We start from the raw sequence: 23,058 nt of genomic DNA, 5'->3' as shown, positions 1-23,058 counted from the left end.
AAATTGAAGAGCACGATATTTCTCTTAACATTAAATTTTATGCACGTGTTATGTTTGAGGAACTGCAAGTTTTATCCCATAATTATGTCATTTTTGTAATTTATGTCATTTATATTATCACATTTCAATTTTAGCCCTGAAATTTTTATTTTTGGCAATTTTCGCTCTATTTCATTGGTAGTATTAATGTAACATTGTACACGTCAACACTTTACCAGCACTGCATTTGTTCAATTTCAGTACCAAGTCGGAAAAAGGACTAAAAGTATCATAAAAAACAAAGATATGTCATACTAAAATTAAATTTTTTTAGTGTTCACATGAAATCGAATATTAATTTACAAAATATCCATTTCGATATAAAATTAACTAACAATAATGTTTAATTATATAAAGAAAAGCCAGGAAAGGTACCCAAAATCTAGAAGAGCTTAATTTAATGAATATTTTTTGTGGTTTTATTTTGCATTACTAAGATACTTTTGTTACATAAGATAATTTAAATTGATAATTGTTTGTCATTATTTGTGTTTTATTTGAATTTATTATGGTGGTTTGTGTATTGGTCGATTTTTTTATTTTTAAGTTAATTTCTTTTATTGATTTCCTCTGGATTGAGAAATATAATTTTTGATTTTTAAACGTATACATGTTCCAATAGAAAAAATAATTTTTTGGTTCATTAACTTATTTATTTTTTGGTTTAGGTCCATTAACTTTTTAAAATTTTGTTTGGTATACTAAATTTTAAATTTCGCCTTTATTTTGGTCCAACGGATGATGTGGCACCGGAAAATCCTGATGTAGCATCAAAAAATGTTGGCGTGGGACTGGAAAATGCTGATATGTTAAGTTGTCACATCAACAACCGAAAATTAAGTTACTGCACCAAAACCAAAATTTTAACTTTAATAGAGCAAAACCAAAAAAATGAATAAGTTCATGGACAAAAAAATCATTTTCTCTGTTCTAATATATATATATTTTAAAAAAACTATACATATATTTTGTGTGTTTATATATTCTTAATTAGTTATTTAATTATGTAAATGTATATGCATCTTTTGTCATGTATTTACTATTTTTGTTGGGGGATCGAGTGTGTGTGTAGAGGGAGAGTGAATACTCACTCTAAAAATATTTTTCTTAAATTCTAAATTTTGAGTAAATATTACTTCAGTACTCAACTAATTTTCGTAGCTTCCTAACTCAATATGAGCTACTAAATTTAGTGCGGAAAATAGCTCACTCAAAGTTGGTGATAAAGATTAAAATATAAAGCATGCATGCAAGAGTACGAATGACACTAGCTAGATTTTATGGATGTTCGAAGGCTCAATCCTTCTACATCCCCTTCTTCTACTTGGGAAGGAATGCACTATAAGAGTTTGATTATTACAACATCTTACAATACACCCACTCCAGATTAGGACTTATCAATATCTAATAAGAAACTCCTAGATTTTCACAGAGAAGATTCTAAGTTCTTACCAAACTTCTTTCAATAATAGAGTTTGTTGCTGAGCTCGTAAACTCAGATTCTCAAATCCGTAGTGCTTGACTTGTGCTCCTTAATCAACAACTGGACTTGAGTAACCTTTTTAGGATCTCTTGATCAGATATTCTTCTGCTTTGTTAGGGTTAGGTTGAGCAATAAGAGTACTAAGAGTTTTGAGTTGCTCGAGATATTTTTATTTCAATAATGCTTCGTTGATCTATGTTTTCTTTGAGCTCTTCTCTCATACATATAAAGACTTTGTCTTCAACGTCTTTATTTTATCGAATAGTGTGTCTGTCCTATCTGATTTTCAATGTTGTATGATAGGTCCCATCTGGTAAATACTTTAATCGAGACACTTTTCTTCTTAAACAGAACAATGGCGGCTGAAATTTGAATATTTGTGCTTCAAGTTTCCAATATGTTCATTCAACTTGTCTTCATGACCATAAATGCTTCATATGACTCATTAAATGCATCGGGCGGCTCATTAAATGATTTGTACTTTTTTATTTAAATTGTTTTGTCAAAGATCCGTTCATTAATGCATATGGATCTAAGAATCGGTTGACATCTCTGAGGACAGTTGATAGATGTAAGATCGGTAGATGTAGACTTTAGATCGGTTGATATCTGAAGACTGGTTGACGTAATCACATCGTCTGATATCTTGAAAGTGGTTGATATACTCAAATCTCTTGAGTTTCTTAGAGTAGTTGATGTTTGTGTATCGGTTGACATACTCATCGGTTGATATTTGTATATTGGTTGAGTTGCTTATGATTTGGCGGTTGATATACATACATGTTAATACAACGACATGACGACAATCCTATAACAATGATATATTGTTTTGTTATCACCAAAAGTTAGGAATTCAACAATTTTTTAACTTAAATATAAAAGATAATTTTTACTAACTTTAGAAATATTTACGTGTGCATCTAATGATTATTATGTGACACAGTAATTTTTTTTTTCAAGGAGAAACTAAACTTATTTTATTGAACTTTCTCAATTATAAATTCTTTGAATATTTTTGTCTCCTCTCAAATAATGTCTATCTACTTCCTTTTATCACAATAGTTTTTTTTTAATCTATTAATCAACCGCTCTTGAATTGTTATTTAGATTCACTTAATATTTATGTCAAGTAATTATATAAATAATTTTTAAATTATTATGTACATTTATTTTAATTACATCATTTTTGCGAGTGTTTTTCATTCAAATAGAAAATTATGTCATTATCTATGCTATATAATTAAAATGGAGCAAGAACTTTAGACTAAAGGTGATATTTTTTTAAAAAAATAATTATACAACATATTTCTGATATAAGCATAATATATTTTAGGGAGAAGTGTAATTTTCCTATAAATTGGGTTATTTTGTTTTTTTTTTTCATATAACTTGTTAAAGTTTGGATTCTATCCTGTAAATTGTTTTTTTTTTTTACTTTTTTGTTACCCGAAATCACTAAATACACTAGAGATTGCTTATTTGACAATGATGCTCTCTTACGTGTCTAACGTGATAAAAATAAAGTTTATGTTACACATTAAAAAAATTTACCTAGAGTACATTGATTTTGTTACTTTGTGATTTTGGTCCTCCATGTTTTCATATTTTAGTTTTAGTCTTGTACGAAATTTTTAGCTATTTTATTCCATTTTCGTTCAAAATGTTGGTTTTACATTGTACATGCTAACTCCACATCAGTGCGGCATTGATGATGCATTAGCGTCACATTCGAGAAAATGACTAAAATTTCCACACACACAAAAAAAAAACAGAAGACTAAAACTGAAATCTTACAATATAGAAGGCCAAAATCACGAAGTGACTTTTTTAGGGATTATAAAGCAATTTTCCAAACAAAAATAAGGGAAACAAAAAAACTTTTTCCCTCCTATATTGGGATCATTTCAACCTACATATACAGACATTATCCCCATGATAGATCTAAGAGTGAAAATTTATCAATATATGCGAGATCCACTAAAAAATCATGGACCCCACATTTATTGATAATATCAACCGTTAGATGCATGTCAAGACAGTGTCTGTATAGGTAGGGTATCACTTACCCCTATATTGATGTTTTGATGATGATTTTTCTTTAATTTCCTCCTTTTTTTTTTTTTTTTTACCTATATGAATTTTAATGTGTGTAATGTAAACTTTATTTCAACACACATGGAATGTAGGAAACCACCGGTTTCAAATAAATTATATTCTATAGAAAAACAAATTCTATAGAAAAAAGGAAAAAAAACTAGCAGTTATCGGATATAAACTATATTTTGACAATCCACATAACTCAAAGCCAAAATATGCTAAGTTACAAGGATAAGATTGAAAATTTTTCGTACTTCAGTTTTTGAGTTTATTTCCCTTATATTTAATTTTGAAACTTAACAAAGTACCCATAATGAACATTATGATTTTTCAGTTATTGGTTTTATATCATTTTGTTTAGTTTGAAAATAATGTCTATGACCATTGTCGATCAGATATCTTTAATATTTATTATATATTAATAAACATACATATAATTTTAGGTTTATCACGTGCATCGCACGTGCACTTTCCTAGTATATATATATATATATATATATATATATATATATATGTATATATATATATATATATTGCCCAACAATATTTTCTCACCTGTCCTTCGACCATTAAAATTCGGTATCGGGTTTTAGTTTTATTTTATTTTATTTTTCGTATAATTAAAACACGGTACCAGGTTTTAGTGGCGGGGAACGAGTTGGACATCATTGATTGGGCAGGTAAAAATTTCTATATATATATTACAAAATTTTGCTTACAAACCGTAGAACAATAACTAAACATTTTTTTAAGATGAATATATGCATGATCATGAATTTGTGTAATATCTTGATAATTATGTCATGTTTGGTGTAAATGATAAAATAATTTTTTATTATGTAATTAACACTTAGCATATATATATTTCAAACATGGTCGTTTTTATGTGGAGTCCAAAGAGTCAATTGACCCAGACCCATAAATTTTGAGGGCTCATAATTTTTTAAAAATTCATTGTATATATATATATACTAGTATTTAATTTAAATTTATTATACATCAACTTTTTTCCAAAACAGAAGTAATATTGCTTCGGCAGCTCCAATGGATTGTACTCGGTTAAATCAGGTTATCACATTGAGATGGACAGTTTTGGCCCTCCCCCTTCACAATCAAAGAACTCTTTGCAGCAGTGGTGGATGTTGGTAAAAACTTAATAGCCTATTCAATTTTCAGAAAACTGATTCTAAATCAAAGGATTGCGAAAGAGTACCCAGATCTTTGGCCATAGTTGTGATATTGATGATGGTTTTGATCTTCCACTGTAGAGTTTCTTTTAGATTTCTTGATAATCTCTGTTGATGGGGATACAGAGAAAAATTGTGTCTCTACATGTGGGGACCATAACCCCTTATAACTGACAAAGACAGTTATAATAACTTTTGCCTATTTCTAATTTGTCCCCTCATCAAATTAAGAATTCTGCATATGGTATCCACAATAAATATTCATGATAGTTATGTCCTTAAGTCAAATTTCTTGTTTCAAAAATAGATCACATAATTTTAACTTATTATAATTGATGACCATACACATTCACTTAATTATATAAGTGTCCCAAAATTCTAACAATCTCCCACTGGACACATATAACATAATGAATGTGATATCCTTAGTGTGCACATCTTTTGTCATCAAAATCTGAGGACATTCTGAACAATCTCGTCCAGTAGTCATATTGACATGGGATCAAAGTGGTTTTCGTTATATCAATCACAACTAAACCCATCAATGGTCACGTACATCAACATAACTGTAAGGCCCGAAAATATTAAGTTCTTAATGACGGGATTTAAGATTTAAATTTTTAATATGAAAAAATATTTATTTGAAGAATTTACGAAATTAGAAATTTCAATTTCGGGTCAGACATATATAATTTGAGGATTTTCGGATTTTAAGATTTTATTATCCGGAATTCTTAAATTAAAAGATTAAAAATATTTTCAATTGTTATTTATGGAATTTAAGATGTGAATTCCAAGAGGATAAATATCAAGGATTTAATATAAGGATGAAATCCGAGAAAGGGCCAATTTGCAAATATTGAGCAATTCAGGGACTAAAATGGGATAATGTCCGAAATGATTTAATTTTAATCCAAGAATATTTAATTTGAGAATATTTAGAGTTTAGACTTGAATTCTAATATTTTTAAATTATTTAGGATTGAAATTGAATTAAATTGCTTGTCCGGGGACTAAATTGCAATTAGGCCAAAGTGCAGGGACCAAATTGCAAATTCCTTGCAACTTGGCCATAAAAACGTGACAAAGTGATCATATTTCCAGCAAGAACGAGAGAAGGGGGCAGAAAAGGGTTCCAAGCCAATTTTTGCTCTTTCAAGCCCCGATTAAATTCAATCCGCCCGGTAGAATTTTCGATTAAGTATATATTTGCGATCACAACTCCGAGTGCTACGTTTTGACGTAAGTTTTATGAAGTTCTACCATGTTTGAATTTTAAGTTGTTGTTAGAATTAAGATTTGATTGTATAAATATGTTCTCGCATATACGACGATAGCATATCTAAGACGGATCGAGAAAAGATCGTCGTTTGAACATGTTTCCGATTTTTGAAAGATTTATTCAAAATCTGAATATTGGGGTTTATATTCACGTGACTTTGTTGTTGGAATTGGTGATAATAATATATTGTATAGATGACAATATTGATGTTTAAGCTTTTGGAACGATCGAAATCGTATCGTTACGCCGCCGGTTCAAGATTTTGAATTGTTATTCATTTTATATGTCTAGAGCTCATATTCAAGTGTTTAGTGGATGAATTGAATATGTGGTTATATTTAGAATGAAGGTATAATGATATTTGAATCGAAAGATTTATCGAACTCGAATAGTTGTGACGTCGGTTTGAATTCCGATTATGTTAGTTAGATTTGAACTATATCAGTTTTAAAGAAACATCGATTCAGATTGGAAATTGATGTTTAGATATGTTATAATATATTTCAGATTTGAATTGAAGATTATCGAAATTGAATCGACGAGTTCGAGTTCGAATGACTTGAAGTGTTTGAAGTTGAATCAAGAATACCTTCAAGTAGCACTGATTGAAATAAGCAGAATTTGATGACAGATTTGGACAGTTTGTAGTTGATCAAGAATTGACAGAGTGTCAGCCATGTGAATCAGAAATGCAGGTATGAATAGACATTAATAAGATGGGCAGAATAACTCGAGATTGTTTTGCTTATCGAGTTGCCTAAAATCATATACTTGCCTGTTTTTATATATGTTATGGTTTACGTTTACATAAATGGGATAGATTATTCAAGATAGCTATTTTCTTGAAGTCCCAGAACATTTATGTAAATGTTTACCTGTTTAAGTTGATTTGTAGTATTTTCTGTATTGAATATGTTTTACATGTGTTATGAGATGCTTACAGATTTATCGATATACTTATGTGATTAGATGCTTTGCTTTGCTTAGTTGGTTTATTTGAGTAAGTGTTCAAGGTGTTTTGCAGCTTTTAATGCATACAGCTTATGTTGCATTCATCTTGAACTCCAGCCTTAAAAGCACAGAGGGTTAAAAGCCTAGAGTGCATATGACGTTTGGTGAATTATAGTTGAGTGGCATGGATTGCAGCCTTCGCTTTCAGAGCCAGAAGACTCTCTATAATTGCACTAAAGTCAGAGGACTAAAATACTGGATGCCGCCTCGATTGGGAGGGTCGGTGGTTTGATAGTTATTTTATTCCTCGGGATCCCAAAGAACCAAGCTTTATTGATATCAGCTTTGCTAGTCTATTCTTTGGCACATGCATTGTATTTATGCATTAACCTAGAGACTTCTATTGTTTAGATTATGCTTTTATAAATGCTAGCATGTTCTATTCGTATATAATATTCAAGATGTGAATTAGTTTATATGTTTAAATGATGTATATGCATGTTATTCATACTGAGATTTATTCTTACTGGAGCTATCCGGCTGTTGCTTTGTTTGTATGTGTGCATTGCATCAGGTTGGGAGCATGATCAAGCTAGAGTTGGCTTGGATAGCATCAAGAAGAGTTTTAGCATGTGAGGACTCGGGTTTTAAGCAGATGAAATATATTGTATGCAAACATGTTAGAAAACAAGGAATCTTGTACATGTTGTTATTTGGTAAATCCTAGTTTATATTCATGAATTGATGTATTTATAAGTTAGGATTTATTTGTCAATGCATGTATCTTATTTGGTAGCTTGTATAAGCCTATATGTCTTTTTATTCCTCAATTGACAGCTATATGTTGCAGCAGAATTTCCATAATTTTGGAGCCCGCCCGATCGGGAAAATTCTACGGATCGAGCGCGGCCTGTGTTTGATCAAAACAGAGAAACGAGCTTTTGGACTCGCTCGATCGGGTAAAGTTCACCGATCGAGCGAGGCCAAATATGTTCAGACCCGAGAGCAGGATATTTTTGGCTCGCTCGATCGGGTAAGTTTAACCGATCGAGCGAGGGGCTTTTTTAAAAAAAAAAAATAAAATTGTAGCTCTTGGTTTGAATATTATTTTAGTCTATGATTAATTGTTTATTAATCGTTTATTGCCCTACGATGAGATTAGCAACCTGAGGTCCCCACAACAGGTGATATCAGAGCATAAAGTCTTGGACTGAGATAGAAGTTGAGCGGGGTAGATTGAGTCGCTTGCATTTATAGTATTGCATGAGTATGCTTTACTTGCTTTACAGAATTGTATGCGACTATGATTACTTGATTGAACACTACTTGCTTTATTGAGATACGAATTACATGCTTATATGCTGATATGTATGCCTGATTTCTTGAACTCATTAGCATAAATGAATTCGTTGCAAGCATGTATTATTTGAAAGCATGAGAATTTTCAAGTATGTGTTCTAGTCAGAAGCATGAGATTATATGTATGTTATACTGCAATTGTATTTTATAATCTCTACTATATATATATTGCTTATGTTATCAAATAAGACAGGTTGTGCAGATAGCATAAGAATCTCAGACAGAACAGAATTGCAGACAGAATAGAACAGTGTTAAGATAAGTTTTTGAGCCGATTACACTGAGGAGTATGTTAGTTGAACAACTCCAAAGCTATTGATCACCAACTCAGAAAGATAGCATATGCTATGTCTAGAAAGGGGTTGATTTGAAGAGCTGGATCAGCTGTTCAAGAGAAGCATATTCAGATGAACATAGAATCAGCTTAATTTTATATCAACTCCAGGACTTAGCAAGAAGTTGGTGAAGCCAGAAAAAGTACTGAAATTGTTTGGCAGGTAAGTAAACAGAATTGCTTCTTTTTGTATATGCTAAAGAAGATAGAACAGTAGACTTTGCAGAATAGAAGTATAAGTTGATTTCAAGCCAGAGAAGAACAAAATCATGAACCGGTAGTACGAGGCAGAGTTGAATGTTTATTCATGCCTCACAATTATGATCATCACCTTCACTACAACTTCCATAGCAGTATAGCTATGAAGCAAGAGATATCAGTAAAAATCGATTCAGCTTAAACACCAGCAGATGAAGAAATATAAGCATAAGTCCCCTAGCTAAAACAGATCAAGAGAACAGTTGAATGACAGATAATGTCATAGGCTAAGCAAGTACAGAAAATGAGGCTCAAGTTGTGTCAGATAAGAATATTACAGGTAAGTGAGTTAATTTTAGTTAACCACTTATGTATTGATAGCATAGCATACATTCATAGATCAGTGATTTGTTATGCTATAATATGTATCTGACGAGCCTTTATTCCTCGTATTTGCTGAGATTTTGTCTTTAAGTAGATGGGATGCATTTGCAAGATTAGTCATAGACGATAAAATACAGAATTGAGGAAATAAGATTGAATGTACTGATATCAGATGTGGGATATTAAGCTAAAAGTCATTGTTGAATTGTGCATTGCTAAAGCAATAGGAATGAATAGAATTTATGATATGAGTTTCAGACATTAAATTTTGTTATTTCGGTACTGGTTATATCACGATGATTGTAAAAGAATGTCAGCAGAAGTCTAGTTGATATATTGAACTAGTACAGAATTAACCTAGAATTGACTGCTATGTCAGTGGTTAGAATGTACAGAAATAGTTCAATGACATACTTCGACCTTTCTACAACATGCATGCAGTTCTATATAGAGTGGTTTCTAGTACAATGGTATTATGACAACTTATATAGAAGAGCATTACTTGAACTGAAGAATTTCAGAAACAGCTAGCAGATTGAGTAGAAAAGAATTATGTAGTACCGAAATGATGATTAATTCTATGACAATAAGTTACGTCGAAAAGATTATATTCGACTATTGTCAGCTGAGAATTAAGAAAGGAACTCATATCAATAGAGAATAAGAAAAATCAGTTACAGTTGAGCTTTTTCTTCCAGTTTGCTGAAGCTATTCCATCATAGAAATCATGATTCTTGAATTTCTTGCTATCGATTCTGAGGTTTTTGCATTCGACCTCGATCGAGTTTGATGGACTCTTATTCCTTTGCTAGAGTCTAATTTTCTTTACTCGCTTTAAGTTTTGATATGCAAGTGAGTTGCTTTTACTTTGCAGATTTTGTCATTCAAAATATTTGATTTTGGGTGACCTTGACTTGAGCGAGTTCCTTTGATTTGAAATTTGAGAATTATTGATTATTTGATGTGTCTATTCAGTGTATCTTGAAGAATTTGGCTCGTAACTGATAGAAATTCAGATTCAGACCATCAACAAGATTTATGGGTTGTAGATAAGTGATGGATTTATTGGGTACAGATCTGTACTTGTTGAATATTTATGCTTGACAGATACGTAAACGATCAGAATTGTTGTGATCCAAGCTAAACTTGAATTAGTTTGGAAAGATAAAAGCAATATTGATCTTAGATCAAGCAATAGAATATTGATTGAGAATGCTAGATTAAGATATGAGATAAGACAGCAGAGCAGAACCGATGAATTTTTGCAGTGACTAATCGTTTGTTTATGCCAGATATTCTAGATATGGAATATCAGATTCTGACAGAGGTATATGACAACAGATTTAATATCCATTCAGTTGTCTAAACATGTATGATTTACATGTAGTCATTACTTGGAAACTCGTATTGGTGAAAGAAATGAAAGCAGATACGACAGAATTGACGTTACCAATATTAGAATTCTAGTAAAAGAAGCAGAAAAGAAGAACTCAAATGATTTATGTAACAGATTAGTTACATAAAAGTTGAAAGAAGATCAACTTTGCGAACAACTTTAGTTCAAATTTACTTGAATCGTCATGATTTTGCGATTTAGAGTGTAGTAGATGTTGACAGATTCAAGAGTATGGTGTATTAGATATGATACAACCATAAAAGATACTGGTTATGCATTAGCAAGATGATCAGATTACAGGAATTAGTGAAATCTATTGTCGAGATAGAGACTTTAGATTTGTTTTCTAGATTGTGGCATTGATTGTCAGATGTTCTGAGTGTTTGGTTGTATGAGATTTCAGTATATTATCCTCTGATTAGTGGACTATCAGATGTGATTATCCAGATTTCCGAGGATATACTCAGAATTATAGTACTAGATTCGATACTAGTTGATTGATTATTTGCCACGTGAGTACTATAATTCCTGTGATAGCAATTAGATAAAGATCAAGATAGTATTTTGATGATTGATTAATCAAAGATACAGAATTGTTTGTCTATTGAACGATCTTTTCAGCTATCAGACCAGTTATGAGTCAAGAAAAGATAGAGAATGTGAAGATTGCTTTGAACAAAATACGAACAGAACAGCATAGACAGAATTAGCAAATGAGCAACAGATATAGATTTTCAAGCCTGAACAGAATGATCAATTAAGAAGTTCTTTTTCCGAGCATCATTAGGTTCAGAAAGAAATTTCAGAATTGATTCCTGTGAGTATTTGATCTAGCTTATTGATTAATACTCAGATAGATGAATTGTTATCCACATGCATTGGCTGAAGAATATCAGCTAGAACATGTATGTGCATTCAATTCAGATACAACAGAAGTCGAGAAGATTGTAAGCAAGACAGACTAACTGATACAGAGTTAGATCACGAGAAAGAGCAACTTAGATATAAGTTAACTCAGTGATTATATGTTAATGCGAATTGATAGGATTGCAGAAGCAATCAGAAAAAAGATTAAGATACGATAGAAGAGAAGATATCAGAATAGATATCGAAAGCTCAGAAAATTGAAATCAGTATTACTTCAGTCAGCTACACAGCTTACGAGAATCAGCAGTAAGATCGATGCGATTTCGAGGACGAAATCATTCCTTAGAGGGGAGGAAATATAAGGCCCGAAAATATTAAGTTCTTAATGACGGGATTTAAGATTTAAATTTCGAATATGAAAAAATATTTATTTGAAGAAGTTACGAAATTAAAAATTTCAATTTCGGGTCAGACATATTTAATTTGAGAATTTTCGGATTTTAAGATTTTATTATCCGGAATTCTTAAATTAAAAGATTAAAAATATTTGCAATTGTTATTTATGGAATTTAAGATGTGAATTCCAAGAGGATAAATATCAAGGATTTAATATAAGGATGAAATCCGAGAAATGGCCAATTTGCAAATATTGAGCAATTCAGGGACTAAAATGCGATAATGTCCGAAATGATTTAATTTTAATCCAAGAATATTTAATTTGAGAATATTTAGAGTTTAGACTTTAATTCTAATATTCTTAAATTATTTAGAATTAAAATTAAATTAAATGGCTTGTCCGGGGACTAAATTGCAATTAGGCCAAAGTGTAGGGACCAAATTGCAAATTCCTTGCAACTTGGCCATAAAAACGTGACAAAGTGATCAGATTTCCAGCAAGAACGAGATAAGGGGGCAGAAAAGGGTTCCAAGCCAATTTTTGCTCTTTCAAGCCCCGATTAAATTCAATCCGCCCGGTAGAATTTTCGATTAAGCATATATTTGCGATTACAGCTCCGAGTGCTACGTTTTGACGTAAGTTTTATGAAGTTCTACCATGTTTGAATTTTAATTTGTTGTTAGAATTAAGATTTGATTGTATAAATATGTTCTCGCATATACGAATAGCATATCTAAGACGGATCGAGAAAAGATCGTCGTTTGAACATGTTTCCAATTTTTGAAAGATTTATTCAAAATCTGAATATTGGGGTTTATATTCACGTGACTTTGTTGTTGGAATTGGTGATGATAATATATTGTATAGATGACAATATTGATGTTTAAGCTTTTGGAACGATCGAAATCGTATCGTTACGCCGCCGGTTCAAGATTTTGAATTGTTATTCATTCTATATGTCTAGAGTTCATATTCAAGTGTTTAGTGGATGAATTGAATATGTGGTTATATTTAGAATGAAGGTATAATGATATTTGAATCGAAAGATTTATCGAACTCGAATAGTTGTGACGTCAGTTTGAATTCCGATTGTGTTAGTTAGATTTGAACTGTATCAGTTTTAAAAAAACATCGATTCAGATTGGAAATTGATGTTTAGATATGTTATAATATATTTCAGATTTGAATTGAAGATTATCGAAATTGAATCGACGAGTTCGAGTTCGAATGACTTGAAGTGTTTGAAGTTGAATCAAGAATACCTTCAAGTAGCACTGATTGAAATAAGCAGAATTTGATGACAGATTTGGACAGTTTGTAGTTGATCAAGAATTGACAGAGTGTTAGCCATGTGAATCAGAAATGCAGGTATGAATAGACATTAATAAGATGGGCAGAATAACTCGAGATTGTTTTGCTTATCGAGTTTCCTAAAATCACATACTTGCCTATTTTTATATATGTTATGGTTTACGTTTACATAAATGGGATAGATTATTCAAGATAGCTATTTTCTTGAAGTCCCAGAACATTTATGTAAATGTTTACCTGTTTAAGTTTATTTGTAGTATTTTCTGTATTGAATATGTTTTACATGTGTTATGAGATGCTTACAGATTTATCGATATACTTATGTGATTAGATGCTTTGCTTTGCTTAGTTGGTTTATTTGAGTAAGTGTTCAAGGTGTTTTGCAGCTTTTAATGCATACAGCTTATGTTGCATTCATCTTGAACTCCAGCCTTAAAAGCACAGAGGGTTAAAAGCCTAGAGTGCATATGACGTTTGGTGAATTATAGTTGAGTGGCATGGATTGCAGCCTTCGCTTTCAGAGCCAGAAGACTCTCTATAATTGCACTAAAGTCAGAGGACTAAAATACTGGATGCCGCCTCGATTGGGAGGGTCGGTGGTTTGATAGTTATTTTATTCCTCGGGATCCCAAAGAACCAAGCTTTATTGATATCAGCTTTGCTAGTCTATTCTTTGGCACATGCATTGCATTTATGCATTAACCTAGAGACTTCTATGGTTTAGATTATGCATTTATAAATACTAGCATGTTCTGTTCGTATATAATATTCAAGATGTGAATTAGTTTATATGTTTAAATGATGTATATGCATGTTATTCATACTGAGATTTATTCTCATTGGAGCTATCCGGCTGTTGCTTTGTTTGTATGTGTGCATTGAATCAGGTTGGGGGCATGATCAAGCTAGAGTTGGCTTGGATAGCATCAAGAAGAGTTTTAGCATGTGAGGACTCGGGTTTTAAGCAGATGAAATATATTGTATGCAAACATGTTAGAAAACAAGGAATCTTGTACATGTTGTTATTTGGTAAATCCTAGTTTATATTCATGAATTGATGTATTTATGAGTTAGGATTTATTTGTCAATGCATGTATCTTATTTGGTAGCTTGTATAAGCCTATATGTCTTTTTATTCCTCAATTGACAGCTATATGTTGCAGCAGAATTTCCATAATTTTGGAGCCCGCTCGATCGGGAAAATTCTACGGATCGAGCGCGGCCTGTGTTTGATCAAAACAGAGAAACGAGCTTTTGGGCTCGCTCGATCGGGTGAAGTTTACCGATCGAGCGAGGCCAAATATGTTCAGACCCGAGAGCAGGATATTTTTGGCTCGCTCGATCGGGTAAGTTTAACCGATCGAGCGAGGGGCTTTTTTTAAAAAAAAAAAAAAAAATTTGTAGCTCTTGGTTTGAATATTATTTTAGTCTATGATTAATTGTTTATTAATCGTTTATTGCCCTAAGATGAGATTAGCAACCTGAGGTCCCCACAATAACTAAATGACATAGATCAATCATGAATTAGTGGCATGAAAATTACATGCAAGGTGATCTGTTCATGTCAATTTTCAACTGGTCCTACTTAACTTTAGTGAGATCAAACTTTAAACATAATTGTACAAGTGTAATGAACTGAATAATACTTTATTTCTGATCAGAATAATAAAAAAATACATAAATGTCTATAAAACAATCAAACTGAAAGATAACCAAACTACAAACTCCCACTCAAACTAGAAATCATCGATCTCTACAACACCCATACGGTATGCTCATGAAAGACACTAGGAGGCAAACCCTTTGTCAAGGGATCTGCTACCATGGAGTTTGTACCTATGTGTTCTATAGAAATATGCCCATTTTGTACCCTTTCTTTCACAACAAGGAACTTGATGTCTATATGCTTTGACTTCGTCGAGCTCCTATTGTTGTTGGAATACAATACAGCTGATTTGTTGTCACAAAATAACCCAAGGGGTCTTTCAATACCTTCCAGAATACGCATCCCAGTGACAAGGTTCTTCAGCCATATTGCATGATTTGATGCCTCGTAACAAGCCACAAATTCCGCCGCCATAGTGGATGAAGCTGTAAGTGTCTGTTTGGCACTTCTCCAAGAAACGGCTCCACCAGCTAGCAAAAAAATGTAGCCCGAAGTGGATCTCATATTGTCTTGGCATCCCGCAAAATCGGAGTCAGAAAACCCAATGATCTCAAGACTGTCTGACCTCTTATACGTGAGCATGTAATTCTTAGTTCTCTTCAGGTATCTCATTACTCTTTTGACTGCTTTCCAGTGATCCATTTCTGGGTTGCTTAGATATCTGCCCAACACACCTACTATGTATGCAATATCCGGACGCGTACATACTTGAGCATACATAAGACTTCCTACCGCCGAAGCATAGGGAATCTTTTGCATTTCTTGAATTTCAAGCTTTCCTTTAGGGCACTGTTTGAGACTAAAGTTATCTCCTTTAGCGACTGGGGTGTTTCCTGGTTTACAATCTTGCATGCCAAATCTCTTGAGTACTTTATCGATATAGCTCCTCTGCGACAATCCAAGAATACCTCGAGAACGATCTCGATGTATCTGGATTCCTAATACAAATGAGGCTTCACCAAGATCTTTCATCTCGAAATGTCTTGACAAAAAACTCTTGGTTTGGTGCAATAAGCCTATATCGTTTGTGGCAAGCAAAATGTCGTCCACATATAAAACCAAAAATATGTGCTTACTCCCATTGAACTTGAGATACACACAATCATCGACTAAATTCACCTCAAAACCAAAGGAGAGAATTATTTCATGAAATTTATGGTACCACTGACGAGACGCTTGCTTAAGCCCATAGATGGATTTCTTTAATTTGCAAACCATATTCTTTGGGTCTCTCGACACAAAGTTTTCTGGCTGCACCATATATATTGTTTCATCAATGTCGCCATTGAGAAATGCAATCTTTACATCCATCTGATGTAGCTCCATATCGAAATGCGCGACAAGTGCCATGATTGTCCTAAAAGAGTCTTTAGTTGAAACCGGAGAAAAAGTCTCTTTATAGTCAATTCCGTATTTTTGAGTAAAGCCTTTTGCTACAAGACGAGCTTTATACTTCTCTACATTACCGTTTGAATCCCTTTTGGTCTTAAAAATCCATTTACAACCAACAGGTTTTGCACCTTCCGGTAATGGGACAAGTTCCCAAACTTTATTGTCTTGCATTGACTTATACTCTTCATTCATTGCTTTGATCCACTTTCCCGAATTCGAACCTTCTATGGATTTCTGAAAGGTGATAGGATCATCTTCCATCATGCCAACATTATCCTCATGTTCCTGGAGAAATACTACATAGTCATCCGAAATAGTACTTCTCTTTTCTCTCATGGACCTCCGCAATGGCACTTGTACCTCAATTACTTCTTCAAGAGGTTGTTGAGTTTGTACCTCTAGGAGAGCAACGATGTCTTGATTTTCTGGAATTCCGATATGATCAATGACTAGAGTGGAATCTTGATCATTGTCTAAAACAATCGGAATAGGAATCAACTCCTCATTAATCGTAGTAGAAGTTGATTCTTCCTCAAAGACAAAGTCCTTTATTTTATTCTTCCCCCCAAACTCAATATCCTCGAAGAATGTAGCTGTACCCGTCTCAAAAATTGATCTTGATTTGGGATCATAAAATTTATAGCCCCTTGATCGCTCGGAATAGCCAATAAAGTAGCTGCTCACAGTCTTGGGGTCCAATTTATTCTCATGTGGCCTATAAGGCCTTGCCTCAGCTGGATATCCCCAAACATGAAAATGCTTTAGACTGGGTTTTCGCCCGGTCCAAAGCTCAAAAGGTGTTTTAGCAACTGCTTTTGTCGGCACCCTATTCAGAATGTATGCTGCCGTCTTTAGTGCCTCACCCCAGAGTAATTCTGGTAATGATGAATGATTAATCATGCTCCTTACCATATCCTTAAGAGTCCGATTTCGTCTTTCCGCTACACCATTCATGCTCGGAGATCCCGGCATGGTGTATTGTGGGACGATACCTGTCTCCTCTAGGTACTTGGCAAAAGGCCCTGGACGTTGTTCACCCGAACCATCGTTCCGACCGTAGTATTCACCACCACGATCGGATCGTATTTTCTTTATCCTTTTGTCGAGTTGATTTTCAACTTCAACCTTAAATGACTTGAACACGTCCAATGTTTGAGCCTTTTCATGAATAAGAAATATGTATGCATATCTTGAAAAATCGTCTATGAATGATACAAAGTAGCGTTGACCATTCCAAGAAGATGTTGGAAACGGCCCACAGACATCCGTATGTATCAACTCTAAGACTTTCGTAGCTCTATATGCACCTAATCTCTTCCCTTTGGTTTGTTTTCCTTTAATGCATTCAATATAGACATTAAAATCCGTAAAATCAATGGAATTTAGAATTCCATCCGACACAAGTCGTTCTACTCTATTTCTAGAGATGTGACCTAAGCGCTTGTGCCATAATGCACCCGAATTAGCATTATTTAGCTTTCGTTTTGTACCTTTTGATTCAACATTTAGGGTTTCATTATATGAAGCATTTATGTCAAGCAAATATAGATTGTCATATTGCATAAGCGAACCAGTTCCAACAATACTAGAATTAATAGATAACATAAACTGATTGTTTTCAAAGGAACAAGTATAACCAAATTTGTCCAAATAACAAACAGAAACCAAATTCCGTCTAAACGACGGTACAATAAAAGTATCCTTTAAATCCAAGTAAAAACCAGTACTTAATAACAACCTAAAGTGCCCTATTGCTTCTACATCTACCGACTTTCCATCGCCCACGTAGATACGTCTTTCAGCATCATTTGTCTTTCGATAGCTCAGGCAACCCTTCATTGAAATACTGATGTTAGTAGTAGCACCAGAATCTAACCACCAAGTATTTATAGGCACTGAAGCTAAATTTACTTCAGAACAAACCAAATTAAGAAATGTACCTTTCTTTTCACGCCATGCGCGATACTTGGCACAGTCCTTCTTTATGTGTTCGGGCCATTTGCAAAAGAAACAAAGGTCACCACCCTTATTTTGTTTCTTCTCACGTGAACCCGCAGCATCCTCATTCTTTCTTTTCTTTCCCTTGTCCTTAGAGGTGCTTGCCAAATGAGCACTTTCTGTCTTTTCTTGCTTCAATCTCTCTTCCTCTTGAACACAGTGAGAAATCAATTCATTCAAACTCCACGTTTCCTTCTGACAGTTAAAACTGACCTTAAAGTGGTTGAATTGAACCGAAAGAGAAATCAGAATGAGATGCACAAGTAGATCCTCATGCAAATCAAGCTTGAGTGCCTTCAACTTCGAAGCAAGATGAGACATCTCCATGATGTACTCCCTTATGTTTCCCTTGCCTTTATACTTCATTGAAATCAAGCTCTTCAGAATAGTGCTTGTTTCAGCCTTATCGCTTTTGGCAAAGCGCTTCTCGATCTCAGCAAGGTACTCCTTGGCATTGGTGGTGTCCCCGGACACCGCACCCCTAAAAACCTCCGGAATGGCGCGCTTGATAATCATTAGACTCATGCGGTTGGAGCGATCCCACTTCTCAAATATAGCTCTCTCTTCCGAGGAGCTAGTTGCCGAAGGAACAGTGGGTTTCTCTGTCCGAATCGCAAGGTCCATGTCCATGCACCCAAGAACTATCAGAATGTTCTCCTTCCAGTCCTTAAAGTTGGTACCATTAAGGACCGGCACAGAATTTAGGTTAGCAGAAATAGTTGCAACATTCACTGAAAAAAAAAAAAAAAACAAACAAACACAACTGAAATATAAATATCATGCTCACAATCATAATTATCAATAAAATTCAAAATAACTGGCAATCCCATCTCAAGATACCTAGCGCACTATTAATTTCAAGTCTTTGGACATTAAAATTAACTGCAAGTGATACTCTTGTTGCAATAATCAAACACTAACAATCATGCATGACAAATAACAAACCTCTCTTTGGATTGATTCATTATTTGTATGTAAAATCTTGACAATCGTTACATACATGTTTACTATCACAAGTAATTATGTAGTTCGGCCAAATATTAACCTTCTTTTGAGCCGATTAATAATTGCATGAACATACACACTTACAAACATTCAAAATTCTTCATGAACAATCTACATAAGAGTGATCACTTTGGCGACTTCTTATTTCAATTTATTCAGTCGGAATGATGAACTATAATAACTTTATTATATAGTATGCCAATTCATTGAATTAAAATTGAAACCTCACGGTGATATAAATTATTTAAGGAAAAAATATCAATTTACCATGTAAAACAAATAATTGTATCAAAGATTTCAACCCACAATATCATAAACTTATATGAGTAAAACCTTTCATGTACAGACCCATAGATTAATGCAAACATGAAAGCTGTACGGCCCTGCCAAGAACCAAAATTTATTTCTTATGCGATTAAAAAATATAATAATAATATCCACCACAGAATGGCCCATAGATTACCGCAAACAAGAAATCCATACCAGCACACCACGACAACCAAAATTTGCGATTGAAAAATGGTTCAGTAAAATTGAATATTAATCGCATTTAAAAAACAAAACAAAATCATGACAATTAAATATATATATATGACCGAATCTTATTTGTGAATCACAGTCACATAATAAACTGAATATATATAGAAGAAGAAACCGAAGGGAAAAAAAAAATTCCGAATTCTCTAAAATTTGAATAGGTGTTCTGATACCATTGTTGGTAAAAACTTAATAGCCTATTCAATTTTCAGAAAACTGATTCTAAATCAAAGGATTGCGGAAGCGTACCCAGATCTTTGGCCATAGTTGTGATATTGATGATGGTTTTGATCTTCCACTGTAGAGTTTCTTTTAGATTTCTTGATAATCTCTGTTGATGGGGATACAGTGAAAAGTTGTGTCTCTACATGTGGGGACCATAACCCCTTATAACTGACAAAGACAGTTATAATAACTTTTGCCTATTTCTAATTTGGTCCCTCATCAAATTAAGAATTCTGCATATGGTATCCATAATAAATATTCATGATAGTTATGTCCTTAAGTCAAATTTCTTGTTTCAAAAATAGATCACATAATTTTAACTTATTATAATTGATGACCATACACATTCACTTAATTATATAAGTGTCCCAAAATTCTAACAGTGGAAGCATATTTGGAGTCTTAAGGTACCTCCTAAAGTTCGTATATTTTTGTGGCGAGCATCCAAAGATATTATTCCTACTGCGGCTAATCTTAAATGGAAACATGTTCCTATAAATGGTTGCTGTCCCTTGTGTAAATTTCAGCTTGCAACCACTAGCCACTGCTTGTTTTTTAGTCCGGCAATTCGGGGTGTATGAAAAAATACAAAATTCTGGTTTTTACTTTGTAAGCTTCGGATGGCAACCTTTCTAGATTGTGGATTATCATTAGTCAAGAGAATCTCGAAAGAGTAGTTTGAAATGTTTTTCAATGATGATATGGGCAGTTTGGATTGAAGTATGTAAACAGACTCATGCGGCTGCTAGAGTTGGGTCGGACATTAAAATTCAGTGGGCTTTATCTATGTTGGACATCTATCGTTTTGGGTGCTATGGCAGAATCAATTAGAAATCCTCTCTTGCTCAGTGAAAAGCACGACCTCTGACAGAGTTTGGAAACCTCCGGGATCACTTCAGTTAAGATTGGATGTTGATGCCGGATACGAACGAGGGAAGGAACAAAGCCAGTGTTGGTGTAGTAGTGCGAAATTCTCAAGGTGTAGTTTTGGGTGCTATGGCAGAATCAATTAGAAATCCTGGGTCGGTGTTAGGAGCAGAACTTATAGCTATTCGTTCTGGTATGGATTTTTGCATTCGTAATGGGTACTTGAATATTTGTATATTTTCGGATTCTCTACAGGCAGTTCGATCAGTAAACAACCTGGATGAGAATCTTGGTGTTCTGGGCTCTTTGGTGATGGAAATTTGCTCGTTACTCATTTCGACAAACTTTGTCTCTTTGATCCACATGAGTAGAAATGCAAATGGTGTAGCTCATTTGTTAGCTAGGATGGGTCTGTCTTTAACTTCTAAAGTTGTTTGGTTGGAAGGTCCTTTTTCCAACTTGGTTTACTGATGTTGTAACTACAGACTTATTGCAGTGTTTTATGTGATTGATGTTTGCCTTCAAAAAAAACAAATTTGTTTTGAAGCATTTACTTTTTCTCTCAGTGCATGTATATAGATATGGATATAATGATTTTTTTAATGACTTTTTTGTTATTCACGTGAGTTGTATTGGCTATCTTCATGGTTTTGAATTTTTTTAATTGTGATTTTCATGTATTTGTTTTGTCTCTATTGTCTATTGAGTTTGTTGATTATTGTAATAGCCAAGGTAAAATTTTGTCGATTTTGATTTCATAGGATGAGAATAGTTCATAATCATTTGACTATTCTTTATCATTCTTGATTTGCTAATTTTTACATTCTAGTGGTCGATTCCATTATTAGATGTCATTCTATAGGTGATAACTTTACGCATTTATTCAACTTTTTTTTTTTGTGATGCTTATTCAAACTAAACTCAAGACCTCGATTATGACTAGTAAAAAAAAAAAAAGTATCTTACAATTTCCAAACTTAATTTGGGTTTTACCGAATTTTTTGCTTGTAATTTTTACTTATCTTATTTTTAGTATTTTCATTTAGTTTACCTACACAGATCATTAGGGGGCAAATGTTAAATCTAATAATGTTATTTGGAGAATTAATTTTAAGTCAAAATGTTGAATTTTAGGTCAATCGTGTCTCTCAAGTACATGACTGGGTTTTAAAAGAAGAAAAAGAAAGCTAAAAATTGAAGAATTAATTCAAAGTCATGCCGAGAATATCAATAAGTAATTTATTTTTAGTGATCATTTTGGACATATTTGATCTTATTATTTAATTACAATAGAAATATTTTGAATATCGCGTGTTTAATTTTTTTATATTGTCTTTAATATATTAATTTAATTCGAAAAATTGTTATGTAACTAAAATATATATTAACATGCATTATGAATTAGGACCTTTTTTTAAGATGGAATCGGTCCAAAAATTATTAGGATTGACCCTGATTTCAAATTATATATTTATATATATATTATATATAAAATATGTCTATCTTTTGACTATTTTATCTTGCGTACCAAACTGCATTTATTGGACTAGGATCCCCTACTGTTTAGTCTTCCACAGTAGGGGTCCTATGGAGTAACGGTCTCGTATTAATGCCAACACATTTCCCTTCTTTTTTTTTTTCTTTTTTTTTTTTGGTTTTTTTAAGTTTTTGGATTTTTTTATTTTCTATTTTTTTCAATTTTATTTCTTTTTAGAAAAGATTGTGTACTCTTTTCAATTTTTCATCCATTATTTTTCTTCTTCTTATAGTTTATTCGTTTATAACTATCTTGGTCATTTTAATAAACGGAAAAAAATACAATTTCATAAATAAATTTATTCTTTAATTTTTTTAATAAATATGATTTGCTTTGTATAACTAATCTTTCATAATTAAAATTTAAAAAAAATTCAGTTAACATACACGAATTTTTCGCTTAAAATTTTTTTTTTCAGATTTTTCTAAATATAAAAAATTGTATATTTTGTTGTAGGAGTAAAATATTTTTTATGTTTCATTTTTACTCACTTTCTTTTTTCCTCCCTATATCTACATGCATGTCTGTTTTTTTTTTTTTTTTAAA

The 23,058-nt window shown here is 32.9% G+C and overlaps 1 protein-coding gene across 1 annotated transcript; it reads left to right on the top strand.

Moving 5' to 3' along the window:
• Positions 1 to 21,023: 21,023 nt before the first annotated feature.
• LOC140874294 (uncharacterized) lies at positions 21,024 to 21,446 on the top strand. Its single transcript, XM_073277566.1, has one exon. The coding sequence runs from the start codon at positions 21,024 to 21,026 to the stop codon at positions 21,444 to 21,446; it is 423 nt and encodes a 140-aa protein (XP_073133667.1).
• Positions 21,447 to 23,058: the final 1,612 nt, after the last annotated feature.

This window comes from Henckelia pumila, chromosome 1 (genome assembly GCF_033568475.1).
Source record: "Henckelia pumila isolate YLH828 chromosome 1, ASM3356847v2, whole genome shotgun sequence".
Classification (NCBI taxonomy): Eukaryota; Viridiplantae; Streptophyta; class Magnoliopsida; order Lamiales; family Gesneriaceae; genus Henckelia; species Henckelia pumila.
Note: the sequence above shows the minus strand (reverse complement) of the source record. Positions and strands in the feature narration are given on the sequence as shown.